The sequence below is a fragment of the Bactrocera oleae genome, chromosome 4 (assembly GCF_042242935.1).
Source record: "Bactrocera oleae isolate idBacOlea1 chromosome 4, idBacOlea1, whole genome shotgun sequence".
Classification (NCBI taxonomy): Eukaryota; Metazoa; Arthropoda; class Insecta; order Diptera; family Tephritidae; genus Bactrocera; species Bactrocera oleae.
The window spans coordinates 35,738,598-35,764,784 of NC_091538.1; the positions used below are offsets into that span (position 1 = coordinate 35,738,598).

The window sequence follows — 26,187 nt, forward strand, 5'->3', positions numbered from 1 at the left end:
TTAGGCCCCCTACTATGGAACTTGATGTACGACGGGGAAACAATAAAGTATGCGGATGAACTCATAGTGGTAGCAGTGCAACGATTGCATAATGGTCTACGCCAATGGTTTGCTACCATGAGCTTAGAGCTGGCCGAGCAGAAAACGGAAGTTTTGCTCATAAGCACAAGGAAGGTAGAAGAAAGGCTGTCACTCACCATTGGGGAGTGCGAGATTACTTCACAGCCGCAGATTAAGTATCTGGGAGTAATACTAGACTCCAAATTAAAATTTAAAGAACACCTGGTACCACGAATAAAATTTATAATGCTCTATCGAGGATGATGGCCAATAGAGGCTGCGTGCGCTCCAGTCGGCGGTTTTTAATAGCAAAAGCAATGAGTTCGGTGGTATTATATGCAGAACCAATATGGATACAAGCGCTAGACATAAAATCATATGCTCGACAAATAAACGCAGTGCATAGGCTTTCTGATTCCGGACATTCATTCGTGGATAGACAGACGACTTGGGGACCTGAATTTCCACCTAACCCAAATACTGAGTGGGCATGGATGCTTTAGAAAGTATCTATTCCGATTTCATCATGCTGTTAGTCCGTTTTGTCCGACCTGTACAGAGTGCATAGAAGACTCTGAATACGTATTTTTTCAGTGCCCCCGTTTTTTAAATATTAGAGAAAAGTTAAAATCTGCACTCGGTAGTCTAACGGTGAAAACCTTGACAGCACATATGTGTCAGTCCTCTGATAAATGGAAAGCTGTCAGCGAAGCGTCAGCTCTTATTATGACAAAACTGAGATACTTACAACATATTAGAAGTCAGTCAATCCGTACTGCAGAGGAGACTTAAATGTCCTTTTCTCTCCCATGAAGTAATACTTAATCCAGTGGTTCCGTGGGAGAGACATGAGGTGGGAGTAGACACAAGATTTAAGGATATCTACGCTAATTGATGTTCTGAGTTTTGGTTTGAAATTATGGGTATCGGATTATAATAGTACGAATATGTGTTCAAAAACTTCATCAGAATATTATGAAAGTACTTCTTTGTCAGGTGAAGATGCTTTGGCTGTGATGGTAGATGCCAAGTTGAGAAGGAATCAGTACAATATAATAAGATTGGTTGCTCGGGATAAATTTCCTTTTTATAAAGTAATACAGGAAGAAAAAAGAAATATTATTCTCTGAAAGAACACATTAAGGCAACTAATACGGTTGTGTGTACAGTTATACAATCCTTACTGGACCACACAATATGCCGTCTGATTATTGCAGAGAGGGATGTGATAGATTCTATTCCCCCAAAGGATTTACACAAATTGCGTATGTACACAAAGTGGGGATTCGATAGTAGCTCAGGCTAAGGTCATATAAGCAAGCGTTTCATGATATTGAAGCTTCTGATTCTGCTGTTTTCATAATTGTACCCATTCGTGTTGAATTTATTAAGGAATCCTCTGAAGTTTCAATAGGGGAGAGAAATAGAGTTACTGATCCGCTAATAAGTTCAAAGAGAAAATTCAAAAGAACTTATAACCAAATGTTACCAACTGAAGTATTGGAACTATTTATATATCCACTTATTCCTAATAACGATGAAGGAGATTATGATAGTCAATATCATATGATGACGGTGAATATAATAAAAATTTGTATAGTGATGAAAGTAGCAATAGTTAGTTAAAACACTTCCTGAGTTAGTTTTAAATATTTTGTTTATTTTGGTCATATAATCTATTTTATATTATTTAAATTATTTCTATAGTTTAAGTTTTTTATTGAAATTAAATAAAAGAAAAATTTAACCAGTCGCCACCAATCTGAAAATGCAGGTAAATCTGATAAAGTCTAATAACTTCGGTTGTAAGCTCAATATTTACGATTTCATATTATTATTTTAATACAAACTGAAATTTGATACACATACATATTTTAGTAAAAAGAATCAGTATGCTGATTTTCAGCTTCCTAGCTTTAGTCGTTTAGTTGATGCCAACTTTTAGGTCATCCTGTCCCATTGAGCAGCACTTCGATTCCTACGCAGAAGTCGAAAATTGGGTGTCTGATTGGTTTGTTTCAAAATACGAACATTTCTATTGCCACATTGTGGGTACCAACAAATCGCCCATTCTCATTTTATACCGGTACACCTTATATTCAAAAAAACCGAAATTATTTGGTTAATACATGGATAAATCTAGTTATTAGACGAAGGAAAAAAAAAATCAAAATTTTAATTTTTGACATACCTTGAACAAAAGCACACATTTTTGGTTAAAAATTCGCCACGTATTGACTGAAAAAAATTAGTTGTAATAAAAAAATTCTTCGTTCAATGGCTAGATAATGTATTTTCAAAGATATATGCAAAATTTGAACAAAATCACTTCATAACTTTTCGAGACTTGTGTCCATCGACTTAAATAATTGAGTTTTGAGAAAAACGCGTTTAAGTGCGAAGCACTGCACTGTAGTGACCTGATGGATGGGACTTCCAAAAGGTCTATATTTTAGAGTTTTACTTGGATCGATTTGAAACCTAATCCCTTAAGAATTATTTTTTACTTTTTAGTTTGAAGTGCTTTAAAATCGTGTTTTTAATACTCTTTTTTATACAATTTTAGTAATAAAATTGAACAATTTTTAAACGTTATTTAGGCGTAGGTTCTTCCAAGATGATATGTCAAACAATACTAAATAAAAATTACATGACAGCTTGACACAATTCAAGCGTGATCTATCAAAAAAAGGCTATTGAGAAAAGTACCTCTACTTGGATCACCCGATAGTTTTGTTCACCTAAAAATTGTTTGCATCACCTAAAACTAATCGAGATAAATATAGAATTATATATATCTAAATTATCAGGATAACGAGACGAGTTGAAATCCGACTGACTGTCTATCCGTCCATTTGCCCGTGCAAGCTGTAACTTGAGTAAAAAATAAGGTATCTTGATGAAACTTGATACACATCGCAAAAAAAGTATGAACGAGCTCGTAGATAGGCATAATCGAACCAGTGCCACGCCCATAAAATGCCATTAATTGAAAACATATAAAGGGCCATATCTAATCCGAAAATTAAGATGCAGAACTCAAATTTGGCACAACGAATTCCATTAAAAAGGGGTACCTGTTGTTTGAAAATCTTTAAAAAGTGGGAGTGGTCACACAACCTAATAAGTTCAATGTAAATATCTTCTAACCCTAAAGAGCTATTTCACCCAAGTTTGCACGGGACAAATTCTTTCAAATCTAGTTACGATAGTGTGAAAATAAGAGAAATCGGATGATAGCTCCGCCTACTCCCCATATAACGGTTTTGTTACTACTAAAAGTGCGATAAATCAATAACTAAACTCGTCAGAGACATTAAATTTTACATCCGAGATGGCACGAGGGGCTTTATGGGAACCGGTGTCAAAATTCTACGACGCGCGGTGTCACGCCAATTTTAGGTGAAATCATATATTGTGGCACCTGCTGGATTCAACTGATTTCGGTACATATATGTATAACTTTCTTCAGATATTCCAATGTTACAGTGCGAAAATAGAGGAAATCGGGCTACAACCACGGCTTTTTCCCATATAACACATTTTTAAATTCCATTTGATTCTTTCATATTCTAGTATACAAATGAAGCACCAATTTATATGGTATAACGGGATAAAACTTTACCCGAATAGTGCATTTAAAGCGTGACAGCTTATGACTAAAAATTGGTCAAATCCAACTGTTCAAGCCCATATGTATCGATTATGTGTACCTTTGTGCCTATAGTTGACTTTTTATCGAAAATATCAGTCAATACGTAAGTAAAGTGAAATTTGTGTCAAATCCTTTCTTGATAATGGTACGTTTGAATGTCAAAAATTGGTTGAAACGGTTCAATACTTCCCTTAGCCCTCATATGTATACCTAATATTAAGATTTTCAAACTTCCTTTATGCCGCATATATCAGCCAATATGTGAGTTATCTCAATGAAAATTTACTAAAAACAGTGTATCTTTGTGCCTGAAATTAATAAAATCGGGTGAAAACATGCTCAGCCCCCTATATAACTAATATCGGAATTTTCGAACATCCGGCTGACTTTATTCCATATATGATGTATGTAATGGATTTCGTTTTTCTAACAAGTTTATTGTCAAATTTGTCGTTCTGAGTTATATATTTAAAAAATAGCTTGAAAAAATGTTCTCAAGTATACCAGAGAAATGTCCAAATTAATGCAATTAGCCCGTCCTTTTCTCTGTCTCCAATATAATCCTTATAATGATTTCCGTCTTTCCACCACTTTAAACCGTTCAGGTTGGTTAAAATGTGATATATTAACAAGTAAGAAAGTGCTAAGTTCGGATATAACCGAACATTTTATACTCTCGCAAAGTCAAATGGTATACTCGTTTGAGATTTCTTTGTGGATTGACTGATATTTTCGGTAGAAGGGCAACTATAGGCACTGGAGTCCACATATTTAGTACTTAGGGGCTTGAACAGTTTTGATTCGATTTAGACAATTTTTGGTCACAAGGTGGCATACTTTAAACATATTATTCACGCAAAGTTTTACCTCGATATAATCATTGTTGCTTGATAAGCATACTGGAAAGTGAAAGAATCAGATGGAATTGAAAATGGTGGTATATGGGAAATAGGCGTGGTTGTAATCCGATTTCGCCCATTTTCGCACTATGACATAGAAATACGAAAAGAACGTTATGCACCAAATTTGGTTGAAATCGGTTAAGCAGATTCCAAGATATGGGTTTTCACCTAAAAGTGGGCGCCCCTCCCTAATGTTGTCCTGTGTACCAAATAACAGTCTTGTATTTTAAGGCGGAGCTTAGTTATGGCAATTTATTTGTTTTTGATTATTGGCGTTTTGTGCGCGTGGCAGTGGCCCGATTACGCCCATCTGCAATACCACGTGTCACGATACCAAGAAACATGTATACCAAGTTTCATAAAGAAATCTCAATTTTTACTCAAGTTAGAGCTTGCACGGGCGGACAGACGGACGGACGGACAGACAGTCACCCGGATTTCAACTCGTCTCTTCATCCTAATCATTTATATATATATAACCCTATATCTAACTCGATTAGTTTTAGGTGATACAAACAACCGTTAGGTGAACAAAACTATTATACTCTGTAGCAACAGGTTGCGAGAGTATAAAAAAACTAAATGGACAAGTTTTCTTAAAAATTGCGGGGCTTGGCGCTGAGTTAGAATTGAATTGGTCGAAAGCGCATATGCCTAATACTTGTACAATGAATTCCGATCCTCTGGTCGACGTTCTGCACATCAACTCAAAATTTTAACTTTAACCTCTTCGGTCGAGTTGATATCACATACATATAGCTCACTTGAAGATGTTTTTAATATAACTTTTACTAACGAACTACCATAAAATATAGCAATGAAAGTAAGTCTAAGTTAATAGCCTCAATATAAGTCCAGAAGATACCAAATTTGATCGTAGTTTATTCAGGATTTTTTCGAATAATGAATGTTGTATTCTTTCGCAACATGTTGCACAGATTATTATAGTTTTGTTCACCTAACGGGTGTTTCTATAACCTTAAAATAATCGATTTATATAGGGTTATATATATATAATTGATCAGGGTGACGAGACGGGTTGAAATCCGGTTGACTTTCCGTCCGTCTGTTCGTGCAAGCGATAACTTGAGTAAAATTTAATATATCTTGATGAAGCTTGGTACATATCATTCTTGGCACCCACGGAGGGTTGATATTGCTGGTAGGCGTAATCGGACCACTGCCATGCCCAAAAAATAACAAAACAAAAATCTATAAAATGTCATAACTAAGCACTAAGTTAAGATACAATACTGTGATTTTGTACATTTGCTCATGGCCCCGCCCTCTAAATAGTTAAATGTACATATCTTCCAAACTACTGAATCTAACTCTAACAAATTTAGTGGGAAGAAGTATTTTCATCATTTCTTCATACATTCAAATAATAACCACGCCCACTCCCCATATAACGGTTATGTTGAAAATTACTAAAAGTGCGATTACTCACTGAATAAAAGAGCTACAAGCATTAAATTTGACAACCGGAATGGCAGGAAAGGGCTTTATGGGAGTCGGTGTAAAAGTTGTACAAATGGTGAAATTCTATATCTCTCTCTACTTGACCAATTTCAACCAATTTTGGTGGGTGAGGTAATATAATTATTAGTATTGTACACTATGGATATGGGCGAAATCGGTTGACAACCATGTCTACTTCCCGTATAACAAACTTTTAAATTACTATCTATGAGACATTATGAAAGAAATCCTATTGAAATTCTGAAAATCTCTTTCTACTAACAGTAATTTTTGCATGTAGTTGTAAACAATGGATGCAATACTGCCTACTTTTAATTTAAAATACACGAAAATCCGGTACATCACTTTATTTTGCGAGAGTATAAAATGTTCGGTTACACCCGAACTTGGCACTTCCTTACTTGTTTAAATTATATTTATTATACTATTTTGTGCTATAATAAATGCACTTGTGAAGTGTATTATAACTTCGGTGCAGCTGAAGTTATCGTTTTTTTTTTTGTGTTTATTATGTTTTAAATTAAAATTACGAAAACCACACAGTACTGAAAAGCGATTTCTATTTTAGCGTTCGAAGTATATTCATATGTACATAAAAAAAATTCCAAACTCTTTCCTCATTAAAATTATAAAATACATGTCGTTTCACGGAAGTATGCGCACAGCGTACCCAAATCATACACAAAATTGTAACGTTGACGTTGGGGATAGCTGATCTAAGTAGTTTTGAGTGGAGCGTGAACTGCACCCAGAGAATATTTAAAACATTTGAGTAGGTGTAAAAAAATAAATTAATGAATTCGAACAAATAATGCTTCTAATGCAATACTTCTAAACAGAAGTTGAATTGTTTAATCAAAACACATAATTGTGTTTAAAAATTAAAAAAAAATTCATCCCTACAGTGTTAAAAAAATGTATATTCCTTTCCTTAAATTTTGGTATAATTAGTCATTGATAACTAATTCCACAATGCTTTACAAAAGTTAACTATTTTGTACAACCAATCTAAGAACAATAAACAAAATGTATACAAACATTTTGAGATTGCTATGGTGATAACTTCTACAATTCCTTCTATACGGTAGTCGTGGAGTTAAATCAAACCAAATGATTAAAAATACATAAGTATAACAAGTTATATAACCAGCAATTCCCAGTAATTTCTTATGTGCATATATTGGGTTTTCCAATAGGGATGATAGGATTTCTAAGTGTCGTTTTGGCTATTTTTAATATGTCATGATCTGTAATTTTTTTTCATTGTTTAAGTAATGTTTACAATTTAATCATGGAAAGATATACACAAGAATAACGTTCACAAATTATTCAATTTTATTATTAAAATAAATAATAATTTTATTATCAAAAAACTTTTCGTGCGCTTTTGCTATTTTATGGTCGTAATAATCGTTCACTTGTGCTCGCTATTCGTCGAATTGTTGAAAATTTCGAGCTCACATTTTCTTTACATAATGGTCAAGTGCTAATAGGACAAAATAACCGCTCGAAGTGATCTTGGCAACATCTGGTTCCAACAAGACACACAGCACATGCAATAACCAAATTATTGCGAGCAAAGTTTTGAGATTCGATAATTTCAAGAATAATTCATGTGACATTGAATGGACTCCAAAAAATTATGATTTAACACCATTAGACTACTTCTTTGGGGTTATTTGAAGTCATTGGTCTTTAGCAATAAACCAGCCTCTCTTAAAGCTTTAGAAATCTATATTTAACTTGAAATTCATGGCATACGACTTGATTTAGTGGAAATAGCATTGGAAAATTGGGTTGGCCATTTATATGATGTTATATTCAGAACGTAATTGTATCGATTATACTTCACATTAAATAAAAAACATTTGAGTTTTCTTAAGAATTAGTGTATTTTTTGTTTTAAATCATATTACTCTTATTGGAAAACCGTTTATAAATGCATCAGTGTGGGACTATAGTATACATAAGTACGAATATATATATACTCTGAATACACTTAAGTGCCGTACATTCATACAAACATATCCTACATATATACATGTATATGAATGTTCTGAAATGAGATGTTTGCATTAATGTTGGGTTTTAAAAACTTTAAAACTTTCATTGGGCGATACAGTGCTAGTCTCATAACGGCATCATCTTTATAATATTAACAGCACAAAATTCAAGCATATGACGTTAATCCCAACGACTGTGGCTAACACTTGCTGCTTATATGGTTGAATATATTTGATACAATTACCAGTCGTCCGTAACAAATGAGACCGCCGATGCTTCAGAACTGCTCCTTTCAGGGGTTAAGTGCATCAAAAAATCACTACAATCAAATTAGGGTGTGATGGCGAAACAATTGTCCCCAGAGAAAAATTTGTGCACAGATTGACGCGAAGCTTTAATGGCACCCTAATTGAATGTGTAAATAAATTTGTAAATTACTCATAGGGTCGACATCTACACTTCACTCATGGACAAGTAGAATGGAACCAAATAGTGGATGTAAATATTCAAAGACATGCTGCACGCAAAGTCAACAAAGAATACATCAGTTGTGGGACGGATTAGAGAAGAGTCTGACATGCATTTGAACATTTGCAATTCAATGAAAAGAAATTTAATTGAAACCAACTTAGCAAGTGTATTTATTTATTGCAGAAATACTTAACTCGCACACAAACCGGGTTTGCTATTCACCACAGAATCGATTGGTCCCTTGGAGTCAGCATTCAGTAGTGAATTCAGTGGCAAATGTTGAGCAAACCGGATCTATAACTGCTGCGCGTTCAAAAAGTCAAAACTTAGGTTTAATTTGTGTTGTCTGTGGAGATACCAGCTCTGGGAAACATTATGGAATTTTAGCTTGCAATGGTTGCTCGGGATTTTTCAAGCGAAGTGTTCGACGAAAACTCATTTACAGGTTAGTTTGATGCTGTACTATGAACTCATTGTTTTTGTATGTATATTAAGCTAAACATTTTTTAAACTATTTTTTATTCAGGCGTTTAAATATTCATCAGGCCAAGAGAATCTTTTGCAACGTATGTACATATACATATATTTGCATTTTTATAAATCATTCATAGCAAGAATTTCGAACTAACTAACGAAATAAAAAAAACTTAGTTGGTTATTCTGCATATACTCGCAAATGATTGATAAACCAATCTCAATAAAAAGGGATGAAAAACTAGCTTCACGTATTCAGTGTTCCCCATATGCACATTATAGATGTACATATGTATATGATATATATATACAAGTATATATATGTATATTTACTCTACACATTCCGATAATCCATGGTTTCTATACCTTGCACTTACCTTCATCCCTTTTAAATGGCTTGAATATTGTAGTATTCACACACTCTATGTTATGTGGTCACATTTGGTTTAGTGTATACATCTTAAGCTCCATATCAATCCCTGGGGATGAGATAAAGTAAACTGCCATTTGCGATGACTAAAAGAAGATATTATTGAATAAAAAAATCAATTCTGGTATCAGAATTATGGTTTGACTTTATTTTAGAAAATATTTACTAAATCTGCATGGCGCATCAAATATGTACATATGTATGTATATTTGCTGTACCGATATACATACATATGTATGAATGAATAAATAGAAGTAAAGGTATAATTAAGAGTGCATTAAAGGAAAACTTCCGATATTATACCAGGGTGATGTCGTATTCAGGTTCTGATAAAGTTTGATTGTCAACTAAAATGAAAATAGCAATTATAGATATTTGAAAAAGAAGTAAGGAAAAAAGCACAAACATTTGCTTATCTCTGGAAGTAGGTAGGTAGGTAGTTAGGTAGAGTGGATGTCCGAAGATGCACCTAGGAGGGACTAAGATCCCCTCACTCCATTATGTCCTCTCTGAACTACTCCGTGCTCCTGATGAAGTTCATCAATACAAAAAGCTTTATTTGTGCAACCTCCGAGACATCGTCTAGAATTCCTCGGCCAATAGTTGGGATTCTTTTCCTATTCAAAGTCTTGCATTCGCATAGAAGATGTTCTATAATCTCTTCATCTTCTACCTCCTGACAGCTTCTACAATAGTCATTGTCGGATGTTCTCAGTCTGCTGGCATGTCTGACAATTAGACAGTGACCTGTTAGCAGTCCTACTAGAGTTCTTATGTCATTCGTTTTGAATTTTAAGAGTCGACATGTGCGGATTGACAAGGGATTGACCCCACCGAGACTCAGCTATATCTATAACATTTTTATCGATTAAATATCTACCATTAGCCAGAGATATATAAATGCCTTCTTTCCTGGAGTCTAATTCTAGGGTGGTGCCAGCTCTAGCTATTTCATCTGCTTCACAGTTACCAGGAATATTACTATGTTCTGAAACCCATTTCAGGTTTTTCATAAAATAGGATTATAGATCCACCAAAATATCAAGACATTCTTTCACTATCTTTGATGAAACCCTAAGAGACTTTAGTAATTTCAAAGCGCTTGGCTATCTCTATATATAAATATATTTCTTCTTGTGAGCATACTCTATGTCAGAACAAGAAGTTTTTTTTTTAATTGCTGTGATCTCCGTTTGGAAGACACGGCAGTGGTCTGGTAGTCAGAAGGCGAATCTCGATCCCTGTATTCCTGTTTACCTCACCTCTTTCCCATTCTTCTCTAGAAATGAAGGCAATATTGAGGACAGAATTAAAGTTTAATTCTATGGGATTTCGAAAGTCCGTGGTAATGGGTAGAAACGGGAACTTACTAAGTATCTTAGAATGCCTTTATTACAGACGACTTATCCTCATGTAAAATAAGTTTGGGAAAGTTTGAGGAGAAAGATGGAAATTTTCTTAAAAATCGTATTAAAAGAAATGATATTTAATTTAAGGTTATACAAAGTCCTGAGCCTGTATAAATTTAATACATTGTTTTTGTTTCATTTTCAGCGAGTTTACTCTAAAAATACACTAAAATGCCAAAACAGATCTTATTCAAACAGCTTTTCAGCTTTATTTTGGATTTTCTATCGAGGAAAGAGATACAAGTTTGCTGCCAAAACCAAGCTGTAATAATTGTTTAAGAACATAAGGAGGTTGGTTTGAAGGAAGTCACAAATTTATGCCTTTTACAATGCCAATGTATTGAAGTAAAAATCAGATTCATGAATAACATAATATTGTTATTTCTGCATTACATCAACACGAGAATTCTAAAAAGTTAAATTATATTATATATCCGATCATCACATTTGGAAAACGACCAATCATTTGTGACCATTCCACTTTACTTCAAGTCCACCTAAAATGATGAGGTGAAAAATAATGGTCTGCATTTGTACTTACGCATTGGGGCTTTCAAAATCTAGTGCACAATTGCTCGGATCAAGATGAAAACAGTAATATTAGTAAGAATGTATTAATAGTTACTTCACCAAAGAAGATAATTTGGAATATTGAAATGATGATGCAGGGCTTCTTAAAGAGCTGAGCTTTTCAGTTCAAATTCTGATTAATAGAGACTTTTCATTGATGCCTACATAATACTAGTAAATACCTATTAGTTTCCCTTGCACATGCAAAATACGTGAAGAAAATTATAGAAAATATTCTTGAAAAAAAAATGCTCAATACCAATGGAATATTTGTGCTGATTTAAAAGCCGTTGCTATACTTATTGTATTACGTGGAGGGTACAGAGAAAACTTTGCCACTAAGAAAAAGGTCGACTTGGACTGAAAAATGTGTCTCAAAACCAAAATTGAAGAAAGGAATTTTTGTAGAACCGCAGATATGTGAGCTTATGACGGATGAAGCTTTTAATTAAAGTTGAACAAAGCAGAAAAAAGAGCTTGTGTAGTTTTTGAAAATGTATGTCATGATTTTCGCGGGAACACAAAAGCTGAAACATACCGACAAATCATTCCAGAGCTTCTTTCTGCTTATAACACTTTAGAATACAATATGTCACTTAAAACAAATTTTTTGAACTCGCGCGTTAATTTCTTTCCAGAAAATCTGGCAAATGAAATTTTAATGGAATTAATGAAAACAAAAAAATTATGAAGTTACTAGAATCTCGAGATATTTTACTGATATTTTTAGAACTTGTGATTATAAAACTATTATTTTTCACTGTTAAACTTGGATCGTAATGTTTATTTTTTATTTTTTTTGTTTTCGTTACTTTAATAACATCTTTATTTGATTAAATGGACTTGAAATACTACACTACATAATGTACTTATTGCATGTTAAATTTATTGCTTAGAACTTAGAGAGCTGAATATCAGGAACTCATGCATGAAAACAATAAGGATAATTTCCTTTTTTTTGCAAACCAGTATTAGCGGGGTATATTCTCAATGCCAATAACAATTTGCATTCAGATCAAATATCGCTAAGTATATTTATTGATCTATCCTTTAAAATTGTACCAAAACTATCAAAATTGTGATATATTATATAAACAGAAAGATCAAACTACCACAGATTACAGTGCCACCTGAGGCATTCTAAGTACTAAGCTTTGTTCGGAATTCGAAAACCTGTAAAGTGCCATAGCTAAGCTCCATAATAGGATAGAAAAATTTAATTTGGTACAACGCAGCGCATTAAAGAAGGGAATTTGCGGTTTGAAACATTTATAAAGAGTGGTCGTGGTCTCGCCTCTAGTAGGTTTAATGTACTACCAATTTACACCAAATTAGGTGCACAACATTATCTCGACATTCGTATGTTACCCTGTGAAAATTGGCAAAATCGCCTACTTCCCACATCACAATTTTAAATTCCATATGCTCCTTTCTTTACAGTATGTATGTTAAGAAAGTACCAATGAAGACATCAAAATAAAACTTTCTATAAAAAGTTATCTGAAAACTTGGCATATTACGAAATTGTCGAAAATAGAATATTTTAATGGAAATATATATATTTATACAATAATGTCTTATATAATAAGAAATTATACATATAATTAAAATTTTCTATATTAGAATATTTACATATTTTTCTTAAAATTGTCTTAAAAACTACTATCAAAATTCCTATAGCAGTCTAATTCGATATTTGAAAAAACCAAAAATGAAGAACTATTGAACTAAGTCTGAAAACTTTAGTTCGAAAAAGAGACACAAATACTGTCATGATAGCTTTGTACTGTCTCAAAAGTAATTGCATTAACATGGGATGGATCCATGTTTGAAAATGCCCAATCAATTTGTGTACCGGCAGGTGTAGATGAATATTCTACACCAAGCAGGGAACTAAAGTTTTTTTCTTGGAGCAGATTTCCTATTGTAGTCCCTGTAGACATTAAACAAATGTTAAAATCTCCAACAATTAGCACATTTTGATTGCATAACTCAGAAGTAAGGACTTCCTGAAGTTCTACAATTAAATGTCTGACAGAGAAAGCTAAAATATCTGAAGATAGCATCAAACAGTCGCTTCTTATATCATTAATGTGAGCGTGAAGACTCTGAACATTATGGAGTAAAATTTGATGTCCTGATGTTCGGGAAATCATAAAACTGTAACTTGTTGTCAGAGCTTTATTTGTGTTCAATTCCCTCAGTTCCCTAAATACAGGTCTGATTTAGAAAATTTACTAGGAGGAATAAAATTTCCTATGATGAATAGACCTTCTTCTCGACTGCAAGCGACATATATTGAAGCTCTAGGCATTCTGCCGGAACAACTAGAAACTGATTTCTTTCAATTGAAATTTGTTCATTTCTTTTATATTGAAAAGATTTTAGAACTTTTTCAATTGGTGTCCAAGAACTTTCTAGAGGATGAGGCTTTTTTGATCGGAAGGTTCCAAAAATTGAATCCACAGGATTGTTGGAAAAGAACAATGGAAATCAATTTGCATAAGTTGTCCAGCTGCTCCATTAACCAAGCCATCACACCAGTGTTTATATTCACTGTAATCAAATATCTTTCCTACACCTGCACCGCCGCCAATGAACTCATAAAATGGGCGATTTGTTTCTAGCTGGTGCATCAAATGTGTCAAATAGGACTTTAGACTTTTAACTAATGAAAATAATTCCTCAACTGGAATTAAAGGGGGTAGTTTAATAAGTCTAACATTGTAATCATATTCAGTGCCATTATCTGTTGCATCTTTACCATGAAAGTCATGAAAATTTCTGGAAGTGCCAACACTCTGAACTCATTTTCCTCGATACGTAGTTCATTTTGAGCACCTTCCTCTAAGTCTATTTCAAAATATCTAGCACAACCAAATTGGCGAATCATAGCAGGAGAGGATCTATAGCCTTTCAAAACCATGTAACCATCATCGTGTTGAATCAAGTTTAGAACAAAGTTTTCGTTTAATAAATTTTAGGCCGTAACTTAGTTGCGACGTGAAAACTTCTCTAAAGCAATACAACATCCATTCTTAGCTTGTAGCAGTTCCACGCTCTTCTGTCAGAACGGTGATTTTCAGAACGTATTTTCTGCTATATGTTTCAGAGCATGTACGTTTCTGCCCAACATATATTGTTAAAATTAACAACTCTTCAGAATTAATATATTAAATTATGTCAATTGGTCTTTGTCCTTCACCTGGCGCTATAACTAAACGGTTATAGTCTAAGTTTTCTACAGGAATATTGTCCAAAAGAGTTTCCTGACCGTCTTTATTTAGCTCTGAAGATAAAAGACCCGTGGAAATATTATTACCTAAAGGATTATCATGAGAAGTTTGTTCCGCATGAAAGGATAGAACCAATCGGGAATCCTCTGCAGATGCAACAAACAGAACTTCTTCTTGGAAATCCAGTTCTCAATAATATATATAATATATTGTGCTCACGATACAGATGGGTATTCAATTTTCAAAATTGCAAAAATTCCATAATTTTTGCGGGGCGTTTAGTATCGATCATGGAATCATGGTTGTATTCCAAACGCCTTCTTAAGTGAATATGTATTACATGAGCCTCATCAAAGGAGCTTGGTAGAGATGTCACAATATTGTTAACAGAAAACTCTCACCTGGATATCCTAACGGATGGATTGTCATAAAAGGCAATCTAGGCATTATGTCTTTAATTGGGGTTAAATCTTTCAAACAATCCGGTATTTCAGGAAAATCTAGAGCGTTAGCAAAACATATTTTTCGAACGTTCTTTTTAACAATAGCATTTTTGCAGTTGCACAAAAATTGTAATTTCCATCTTCTGAAAGAAATTTTTGCATTAAAAAGAAGGCGGATGGAACACTCGGGTGACCTTGCGCAAAAGTTTCGAAATTTAACTTGCGAACTTGGTGTGAAAACCATAATCCGCCGCAGCAAATACATATTTCAGTAGGGCCCATATTTATATTTTGAAAATAAATGGTTTTGAAATCTGTTAAATTGCCACTACTATCAGTTTCTATAACATTATTATCTCTGCCTTTGTTTTTCAATTTGCCTATTGACCGGGTTATCACTACGAAGGTGAACTTCTGATTCAAAATTTCTTCCCTCATACCCCTCCTACTAAGCTGTCGACGTTGTGTTTCTCTATCACGCTCCTCTTTCCTTATTTTAGGATTTTTTCTTGCATGTTCTCTTTGCATTTGATCACGAATACGCTCTAAATTCCTGTACTCAGGATTTCTTGCGCGAAGTTCTCTATGATCCCTAGTATTCTTATTTTGCTCATCATAACGTACCTTGGGATTTTCTCGACGAGATCTATGATCTCGAGTATTTCTTATTTGCTCTTCAGAGTGAATTTGGGGATCTTGCCGACTTGTCCTATGTTGAACAGTATTTAAAACTTGCTCACCATATCGTACCTCGGGGTCTTCGCGCCGAGATCTATGTCCACGAGTATTTCTACCTTGCTCTTCAGAGCGAATTTGGGGATCTTGCCGCCTGGTTCTAGATTGCACAGTATTTGCAACTTGCTCAACATATCGTACCTTGGGATTTTCTCGACGAGATCTATGACCTCGAGTATTTCTTATTTGCTCTTCAGAGCGAATTTGGGGATATTGCCGCCTGGTTCTATGTTGATTTGTATTGATAATTTGTTCGGACAGACGTATATCAGAATCTAATCTACGATTAGCGTGACTTACAGTATTTTGTGATTGTTCACTATCTCTATATAAAGAGTGTGCGCGAAGAACTCTAATACGTCTTCTATTCTGAAGACGACTTAGTAATACAGATTTTCTACTTAATCTAGGCATAATTAATTAATAATAAATGGCTTAATATATAAATTACTTATATATAATACTTATATAATTCCCTCAGTCCGGGTGTGAAGAGTTGGATCCTAGGTGCTGCTCTCTTTCACTGTAATTGAGTCCTTGCTATAACTTCTTTCCTTTTCGGTGTATAGGTTCTTTGGTTGAATATACTGGTATAAATGTGTGCACATATGTATGTATAATAATAGTTTAAACACTATACAAGTAATACACTGAAATTTGTTTGAAGAAAGCACTGGTCAAGAAATCTAGTGTAACCGAAACTACAAACACAGTGTACTGATGTTTATTATACTCTTGCAACATGTTGCTACAGAGTATAAAAGCTTTGTTATGGTATAGTTTTGTACACACAGCTTAGGCGCTTTTGTATACCTATACATGTATATTAATTAGATACTCACTAACATAATGATACATAATATTTAGATATATTTATATTCTTGAAATTAGTAGTTTATTTTATTGTACTGAAATCAAGTGCTCGGTAAACCCCCTATACTTTTGTCTCACGCGTTTTAAAACAAGGGGATTATGGTACCTCTTTTGAAAGATCTGCCCATGAAGGCTAAAATAACAATAACTTACATATAAGTAAGTATGGTATACACATGTGTAGAGCAGATATATAGGTTTTCTTCTTTCTGTCTTAATATCTAAACCTTTCATAAGGTGCCAAAGGCGCTGGGTAAAAATGTAATTTTCTTGAGTTTACAGTTCAGCTGACCTTCATATCAAAATGTGTCGCAAAACTGAAATAATAGATAGTAAAATTTAAACCTATGGGGTCGGAGTTTATCTATTACCACATAAAAAAGGTCTTTAGCCCTTTTGATACTTCACTACTAATATTTATTTCATGCGATTATTTCTAGAAAGATATTTTTGCACTTACAAAGTCCATCAATCTAAGAAACTTTTTATACTCGCGCAACCTATTGATACAGAGTATAATATTTTTGTTTACCTAACGGTTGTTTGTATCACCTAAAACTAATCGAGTTAGATATAAGCTTATATTATATATATATATATATGATCAGGATGCAGAGACGGGTTGAAATCCGGGTGACTGTCTGTCCGTCCAACTGTGCAAGCTGTAACTTGAGTAAAAACTGAGATATCTTTATGAAACTTGGTACACATGTTTCTTGGTACAATAAGACAGCTAGTATTGCAGATGGGTATAATCGGATCACTGCCACGCCCACAAAACGCCAATAATCAAAAGCAAATAAATTGTCATAATTAAGCTCCAAAATGAGAAACAAGACTGTTATTTGGTATACAAGATCACAGCAGGGTGGGGCATCTGCAGTTAAATTTGTTTTTAAAAAGTGCGCGTGATCCGCGCCCTAATAAGTTTAATGTGAATGTCTCCTAAACCGCTGAAGCTATAATAATAAAATTCAGCGAGAACAAATGTTTTCAGCACCTCTATCGACAGTGTAAAGATAACGGTACTGTTAAACAGTACTAAACACGACAGATACATTTAATTTTATCTCTGGGATGGTATGAGATGACTTTATAGGTGACCGTGTTCTAAATTATATAGTGGGCGTGGCATCGCCTACTTTTAAGTGAAAACCCATATCTTGGGATCTGCTTAACCGATTTCAAAGTTTGTACATAACATTGTTCTCATATTTTTATATATAGTGCGAAAATGGGCGAAATCGATTTACAACCATGCCTAATTCCCATATAACACCATTTTAAATTCCATCTAATTCGTTCACTTCACAATTAACTCACAAATCAAGCAACAATGATTGCAACGGGGTAAAACTTTGCGTGAATAATACTTTTGAAGTATGCCACCTTGTGACCAAAAATTGTCTAAATCGAACCAAAACTGTTCAAGCTCCTAGGTACTGAATATGTGGACCACAGTGCCTATAGTTAACTTTTTACCAAAAATATCGGTCAATGTGTAAGATATATAATTGATAATTCATATAATAAAATAAATAAATGAAACTCTCGATAATAGTGTGTCTTTGTGTCAGAAATTAGTTGATTCGGATCAATACTTCCTTTAATATAAAATTTTGTCAACACCTGAAGTAATTTCCCGGACTTTGATCCTTGCAAGTTGCGAGAGTATAAAATGTTCGGTTACACCCGAACTTAGAACTTCCTTACTTGTTTATTACTAACTTCCTTTTCGCCTTGAATTTCCCAGTTAATAAATGCAACTTATGAATTCTGATAACTATAATAAGTAAACAACTGCAATAAAATAGATAAGACTTACATTGTAATTTTTTTAATGTTTATAATAAAAACTGCATTGATGGTAGTACCATATCTTGCAGTTGGTATATTTCCGTAATTTGTTCTTTCAAGCTTTAATACTTCTCTCAAGTGGAGCAGATAGCTCTTTCTCAAAATCTGTATTGAAATCCCTAAACAAAATAATAAGCATTCGCGAATATATTGCTCGGAGAACTTAGCAAATGGTACTAAATTACAACCCAAAATGGATTCCGATTGGGACGGCGAGAGCGTAAGCACGTACTACGGAGTGTAAAGTGTTATCAAATCGTTACTCATCATATAAATCATTTAAGTTCATTGAAGTGCCAATCGTGTTCTAAATTCAGTGTAAAGGTGTTCCTTTTATAATGAGTGAGCGCAATGCGCTTAATTTTGCAAACAATGTCGCAATCTTAAATAGAAAAAGAAAAAACGACAACGTGTTCGAACACACAATGTCGAAAAATACCAAAAACAATTATTACGCTATATTAGATGACGATCTCGGAGAGTGCAATGAAACACTTCAAAAATTCGAACAACACGTTCGTTCCAATAATCTAAGTAACGAATATGAACAAAATGAAACTAACAATACAACAAAAAACAATCCATCAACAAGTGCAGCGGCAGCAATAACTCCAGCTGTCGTTTCTCACAAAAACAGCACTAGTGAAGTTAATTCGAACCCAAACGTCAAACAAAAAATAAACAGCAAAAGCATTCCTCCAATAAACACATTCGATATCGAATCAAAACGAATAATAGAACTAATAAAAGATGGTCTAAACATAACACAATTTAAAATCAAAGAATATAATCAAAATAAATTAGCAATTTTTTTAACAAACATTGAAGACTATAAAAAAGTTCGAGGGTACTTAGAAAAATCAAAAGTTAAATTCTATTCTTACACCCCTAAATGTTTAAAAACAAAAACATACCTATTAAAAGGGCTAAACGGCAATACCGACCCCGAAGAAATTTTTAATGAACTTTGCACATTCCAAAACGATAAGCTAAAAATTCTCAAAGTTAGTCAATTTACCACAAAAATTTCCACGCAACGCAATATAAAACTACCTATGTTTATGGTTCAAACAAGTGCCGAAAGTAACATTAACGAATTAAAAGCAATCAAAACTGTTTTGTACCACTGCATTAAATGGGAACCCCTACGGAAAGCTGAGATTTCGCAATGTAGAAACTGTCAAAGTTTCTTTCACAGCGCAGCTAATTGTAATCTACCACCAAGATGTGTCAAATGTAGCGGAACACATAAAACCAAAGATTGTACCTCATTAGACGCAAACTCAATCGAAAATGAAAAGGTGTATTGTGTTTTATGCAAGAAATTTGGGCACCCAGCTTCCTATAAAGGCTGTGAGCGATATAAAGAGCTTCAACAAAAAATAAGAATGAAAAAACAAAACCTAATAGCCACGAAAATAAACACTAACCAAAATTTTACTAACTCTAATTTAAGTTATGCAAATATTTGTAAACAGTCATCTGGTATATTTTGTGATACCAATAATCAAAATTCTCAACATACTATATTCGAAGAACTAAAAAATACAATGTTATCTTTAAGTAAACTATTAACAGTTCTGCAGAAGCAGTTGGAAATACAAACGGCAAGAGTTGATGCAATTTACAATATAATAGATACAGCATGAATTCAGACCATACTATTACTATTACCCAATCCCAGTTAAATATAATTTCTCTTAATGTCAACTCGCTTATTAATATAAGCAGGAGAATAGAGTTACATAAATTCTTATCGAATAATAAACCTGATATTCTTCTGTTGAACGAAACTAAACTTAACACACAACACAAACTAAAATTTATAGGGTATAATTTAATAAGAAAAGATAGATTGTTAGGATCGAGAGGGGGAGGAACCGCAATTCTAATTAGTGAAAACATAAAATACACGAAAGTCTTTCACCAACACATCGATGCGTTATCCTGTTTAGAATGTTGTGTAATAAAAATACATATGCCTCCGAATAACATCATGTATATAATTTCAGCCTATTACCCGTCAGGTAATAATAACGACACATTTAAATCTGAACTCAACACAATCTTTGAATCCTTAAACCTACAAAACCCCAACCACTATTACATATTAGCTGGTGATCTCAACAGTAAACACACAGACTGGGGTAACCCACAAAACAACTCTAAAGGTAAAGCCCTAAAAAACTGGCTGACCTCTAACGAATTAAAGTTCAGATGCAATATGTATGCTTCGGTTTCTCCATCTTACGAAAGAGCTAATTCCTTTCTAGATATTTGCATTGCTGATCACAGAATAGATATTCACAGAGCCAATAACACAATTAACTGCTTGAGATGCATTGATTACGATAGCGATCACTGCGCTATTCAAATCGTTGCGACTAATAGGGACAACACAAACTATTTTACTTTGTTAGGCAACCCAATAAAAACCACATTTGACTACAAAAGGACTAACTGGACAAAATTTAAAAAATATCTAAACATGCAACTTCAAAGCAACCCCCTTGTACCAAACGACAGAAACTTGAGCAACACAGAGATTGATCACCATTTGCTTCATTTAAATAATATTGTCTTGGAAGCCATAGAAAATAATGTACCAAAAGCAAAAATCATTAGCCTTACTCAATCTCTTGTAAACTTGCCTATCATAAAAAAACTGATGGCAGAAAAAAGTAAAATCCTTTCAGCCATCAAAAAACATAATCGACTTCAAACATACCTACCTCCCACGACACTTCAAGTAGAAAAAGCAAAACTGAAACTTGTAAAAAAACTAATAGATGACAATATTAAGAAACATTTTAATAACCAACTCGAACAGAGACTTACTAGCCTTAAGACTAACGATCCCTCAAAATTTTCCGTTATTAAAAAATCGTTTATAAAAGATAACAATAATACAATCAGTCACATAAATATCCCCTTAAACTCATCCAACATAATCCAAAACGCTGGCTTAGACCGCGACCTTCTGCAAAAAGACTTAGTTAAAAACAACTACGTCATCAACAACAACAAATTTATAAATGAAATAGTCGGGACTCATTTCGAAGCAGTCCATGCTTCAAAAGAAAGTAAACCCAACAATCCAGTCCACTACCAGGTACAAGAATGTTTCAGAAAGTTTTTGGAAATGAAAACTTTATTCGACAGCACTCGAGCGACCAAAACAAACTTCAATACCAACAAAATAGCCAATAATTTAAATGACGACCAAACGGAAAACTTTTTTGTTAGTTCAAACGACCTTACAGATACCCAAATACCCAATATCATTCTAAAAAATTTCTCCCCAGAAATAATATTAGAATATTGCACTTTATTCAATAATATGTTAAACAATGCCTACTTCCCACCTAATTGGAAAACAGCTAAACTAATTGTGATACCAAAGAAAGATAAGGACAAAAATAACTTGAAAAACCTTCGGCCAATTAGCTTGCTACCAAATATTAGTAAAGTTTTTGAAGTTTTGGTTAACATAAATATAAATAAAGTTACTAAAACCAACAACTTAATTAGCCCTAAGCAATTCGGGTTCAAACACAGGCATTCGACTATACATGCCATTAATCTTCTCGTCTCCGAAATAAGCTGGAACTGGAATAAGAAATATGTCACAGGTGCATGTTTCTTTGACCTTGAGAAAGCATTCGATCAAGTATGGATCGAAGGGTTAATATGTAAGCTCATCAGCTATAAATTCCCTCTCCATCTGATTATACTTATTTATAACATGATATCCGGCAAAAAATTTTCTGTTCATATAAATAATATAAAAAGCTGTCGCGAATTTCACGTAGTAAATGGTCTGCAACAAGGGACAGTAAATGCTCCAATTCTTTTTCGCCCTCCCGTTAATAAATGTAACTCAAACGTTAAAAAAAAATGGAAGGAGTTTAATATAAAATCCAGTGTAGCAAATATTCAAATACAGCGCAAGGAGAGAATCAAATATCTTGGTATTCACCTCGATAAGTTTTTATATTTTAATGATCATATCAACATACAAATCCTAAAAACAAATAGAGCCCTTTATACTTATAAAAAAATGTTTTCTTCAAAACTGCTATATAACAGGCTTAAAATTATCATGTATCAATCACTAGTGAGACCAATACTTTCATATGGATGTTCAATTTGGTTTAATATCTCTCCTTCATACATGGAAAGACTCAGAAGATTCGAGAGAAGAATTCTCCGATCATGCACATCACTGCATAGGTCACAGAATAGTAATTTTACCAAATTTATATCTAACTCTAAACTATACGACACGGCAAAAGTTCCCAGAATTGATTGTCACATCATAAATCTAATTAGAAAGCATATAAGTCGCTGCCTATATGATGACAATAACTCTTTAATAAGAGCTCCTTTTTACGAAAGTGCTGACTACTTTGCATTAGCTATTGCAAACGGATTTGCACCACCAGAATCCTTTCTCTACTTGGACAAAAATGGTTTCATCGAAAACGAAGACAACATCCCAATAATATATCACATATTTAGAAGAGCTAACAACAAAGTAGTCACTTCAAAAATACTCACTGCTGAAAATAAACGATTCGACACATACATCTCGTTTAGAGACAAAACTGAAACCACTTTGACGAAACAGAACTGCTGGTGGCTATTAAATGATAATGATAACTAATTCACTCTTGACGCAACTGGTCTGATTTCTTGTTCTTCTTTTAACCATTTTATATTATAAAATCATTTATGCATCGTTTTTTTTACTTTTTCCTTGCAAGCAAATACAAGCATATACTATATATCTACTAAGTTAAGATATAAATAATATCATTAGTTAATAAAATGTTACTAATTATTGATAGCGAAGTACTCGAGAGCTCGTCTAGAGACACTGTACGTATATATTATCGTTATACTATTGTTTATTGTAGTAATTAAGTTTATTAATTTTATTCAAATAAACAAATATACCAAAAAAAAAATACAACCCAAAATGTCCATGACATCATTTATTTTTTGATTTTCTTAAACATAAATTATCTTTATTATCAAATCAACAAATAGCTGCACAAAAATCTTTCACAACAGATTCGGAAGCAGTTCCTTGACTAATACTGATGATATTTAAGTAAATGACATTTCCGATTGAATTTTTAATTAAGCGGCAAGAGTAATCTGTGGATTTAATGAGAGTTGCTCCAGTTTTATTACATATGAATATATAAATATGTACTTTGTGCAATTCGACAATATTAGCAATGTACAGATTGGTTGAAAAGTTTCTGCGCTCGACATAACCTCTGCAAAATACTCGTCTACGGCTGTAATAGCTTCTTCATTCGACGAAAAACGCTTTCCACGAAGGAATTGTTTCAGGTTTCTGAAGAGCTTGTAGTCGCTGGGAGCCAAATCTGGTGAACAGAGTTGATGCTAAAGCAATTCGTATTTTAATTCGTTGAATTTGTCATTGTTAAAACACTTTTGTGAGCAGGTGCATTGTCTTGATGAAAAATAATATTTTTGCTGATCCACATTCAAGCTGCATAATATTCAGAGTTGATTGTTTTACTCTTCTGCAGATAATCAACCAACAAAATTCCTTTTGCATCTCAAAAGACTGATGCCATAACCTTCTTTGCTAATCGTTGTGACTTCACCTGCTTTGGAGCTGAACAACCAGCTTCAGTCCACTATAAACGTTCTTGTTTCAATTTAGGACCATGGTGGTAGATCCAAATATCATCCATAATTATAAAACGACGCAGGAAATCGGTTTTATTCTGCTATAAATGCTCTAAATTATGCTGAGAAATTTCTTTTCGATCCTTTTTTGTTGAATTGTTAACGTGGGCGACACTAACTTTCCAAACAGTCTTTTCATATGTAATTGTCCATGTAAAATATGAAATACTCGTTCGTCTGAGATGCTTATGGCATGAGCAATTTGACGCTTAGTCATACTTGGATCTTCACTAACAATATTATGAACTTGATAAATGATTTCTGGTACGGTTGCGGTTTTTGGTGTTAATTCACCATCCCAAAATTCAACGGTGCGTTTTGAAGTTGAGGACTCGTTATTCACTTTTAACAATTGTTTATACGGGGAAACATTAGTATACCATACCGCGATTTCAGGGTTAAGAGGGGTATGGTTGTATAGAGGAGATTCTCCAGATCACGAATATATATAATTATTGCCGTGGGAAACTTATAGTTTTGGAGGTATTTTCATTTTAAATTGAAAATTTCACAAATTTTATCTTACAATTTCTAGATTTATGGTTAACTTTTCTTTTATATTATGCACTTATTATACACTAACATTTCACTACAAAGTTTCTACGTATTTATTTTGTATTAATTAATTTAATATTTGCTTTAAATTAGAATTTTATTTTTACACAATTTTCGTTAGATGCGCAATAACAAATGGGTTCCATATTGACAGATAATAAGTGTTGCCATATGCCAACGAATGAAAGCAATCAAAATAAATAAAATACCCAATTACGCTCTACAAAATTAACTAATATGCACAATATTTACAAATTCAATAACAAAACGGACAAAAAAAGAAACGGTATCTTGTTTAGTTGTAACAATATCCGTTATAATTCGTTAGAGAAAATGAAATTTAAAGAGAGTGATATACGCTCTTTAACATTACTTTTTTTGGTTAGATTTCCTATTTGCAATAGCGGCCTTCGTCCGCGCTTCAAAAAAATAACCCTGGCCGATTCAATACCGGGGTGGTCGTTATTCCTTTCCAACTTCTTTCTGCATTGGAGGCCTTCGGCCGCGCTTTAAAAAAATAACACTGGCCAATCCAATACCACGGTTGATCAAGAGAAGGGAACGATTAATATTATGGTTCATGTATTTGGGGTATAATCTTCTATTATTCATTTTAATTCATTTGCAAAATATAAATATATACAATAAAATAGATATGACAACACTTATTATCTGTCAATAATAATATATATGTGCATATAACAAAAATTGTGTAAAAATAAAATGTTTATTTAAAGCAAATATTAAAATAATTAATATAAAATAAATATGTAGAAACATTGTAGTGAAGTGTAAGCGTATAATAAAAGCATAATAAAAAACAAAAAATAACTATAAATAGAGAAATTGTAAGATAAAATTTGTGAAATTTTCAACTTAAAATGCGAATATCTCGAAAAGTATAAGTTTCTCCGGCGGTTATAATTATATATATTCTTTATCTGGAGAATCTCCTCTATCCAACCTCTTAACACTGAAATCGTGGGATGGTATACTAAAGCCGACCAGTTCATACATTTCTTTTGCTTTTAAACTTTTCAAACCAAAGAATGTAATCACTGCACGATATTAAATTTTTTCCATATTAAAAAAATACTAAAATACTCTGACACGTCAACTTCAATTGGCTTGTAAACAAAGAATTAATTGACAGAATTACTTGTAATTTTGCATGTGTTCTCATGACAGATGTACCAACTTGAGAAAAAAAATTGGAGTATCGATATTTTTTGGTGCATACCTATTTTTCTATGAATGCATTTAAATATATGCCTACATGCTTACGTATCGAAGTATCCCAA

At 33.4% G+C, this 26,187-nt stretch overlaps 1 protein-coding gene across 1 annotated transcript in view; it reads left to right on the forward strand.

Moving 5' to 3' along the window:
- The window catches only part of Hr51 (Hormone receptor 51), a 60,381-nt gene that overhangs the window by 14,304 nt on the left and 19,890 nt on the right, over positions 1 to 26,187 (forward strand). Inside the window, exon 2 of the mRNA XM_036372795.2 lies at positions 8,758 to 9,019. Coding sequence (XP_036228688.1) covers positions 8,758 to 9,019 — 262 coding nt within the window. The remainder of the gene's footprint in view (positions 1 to 8,757; positions 9,020 to 26,187) is intronic.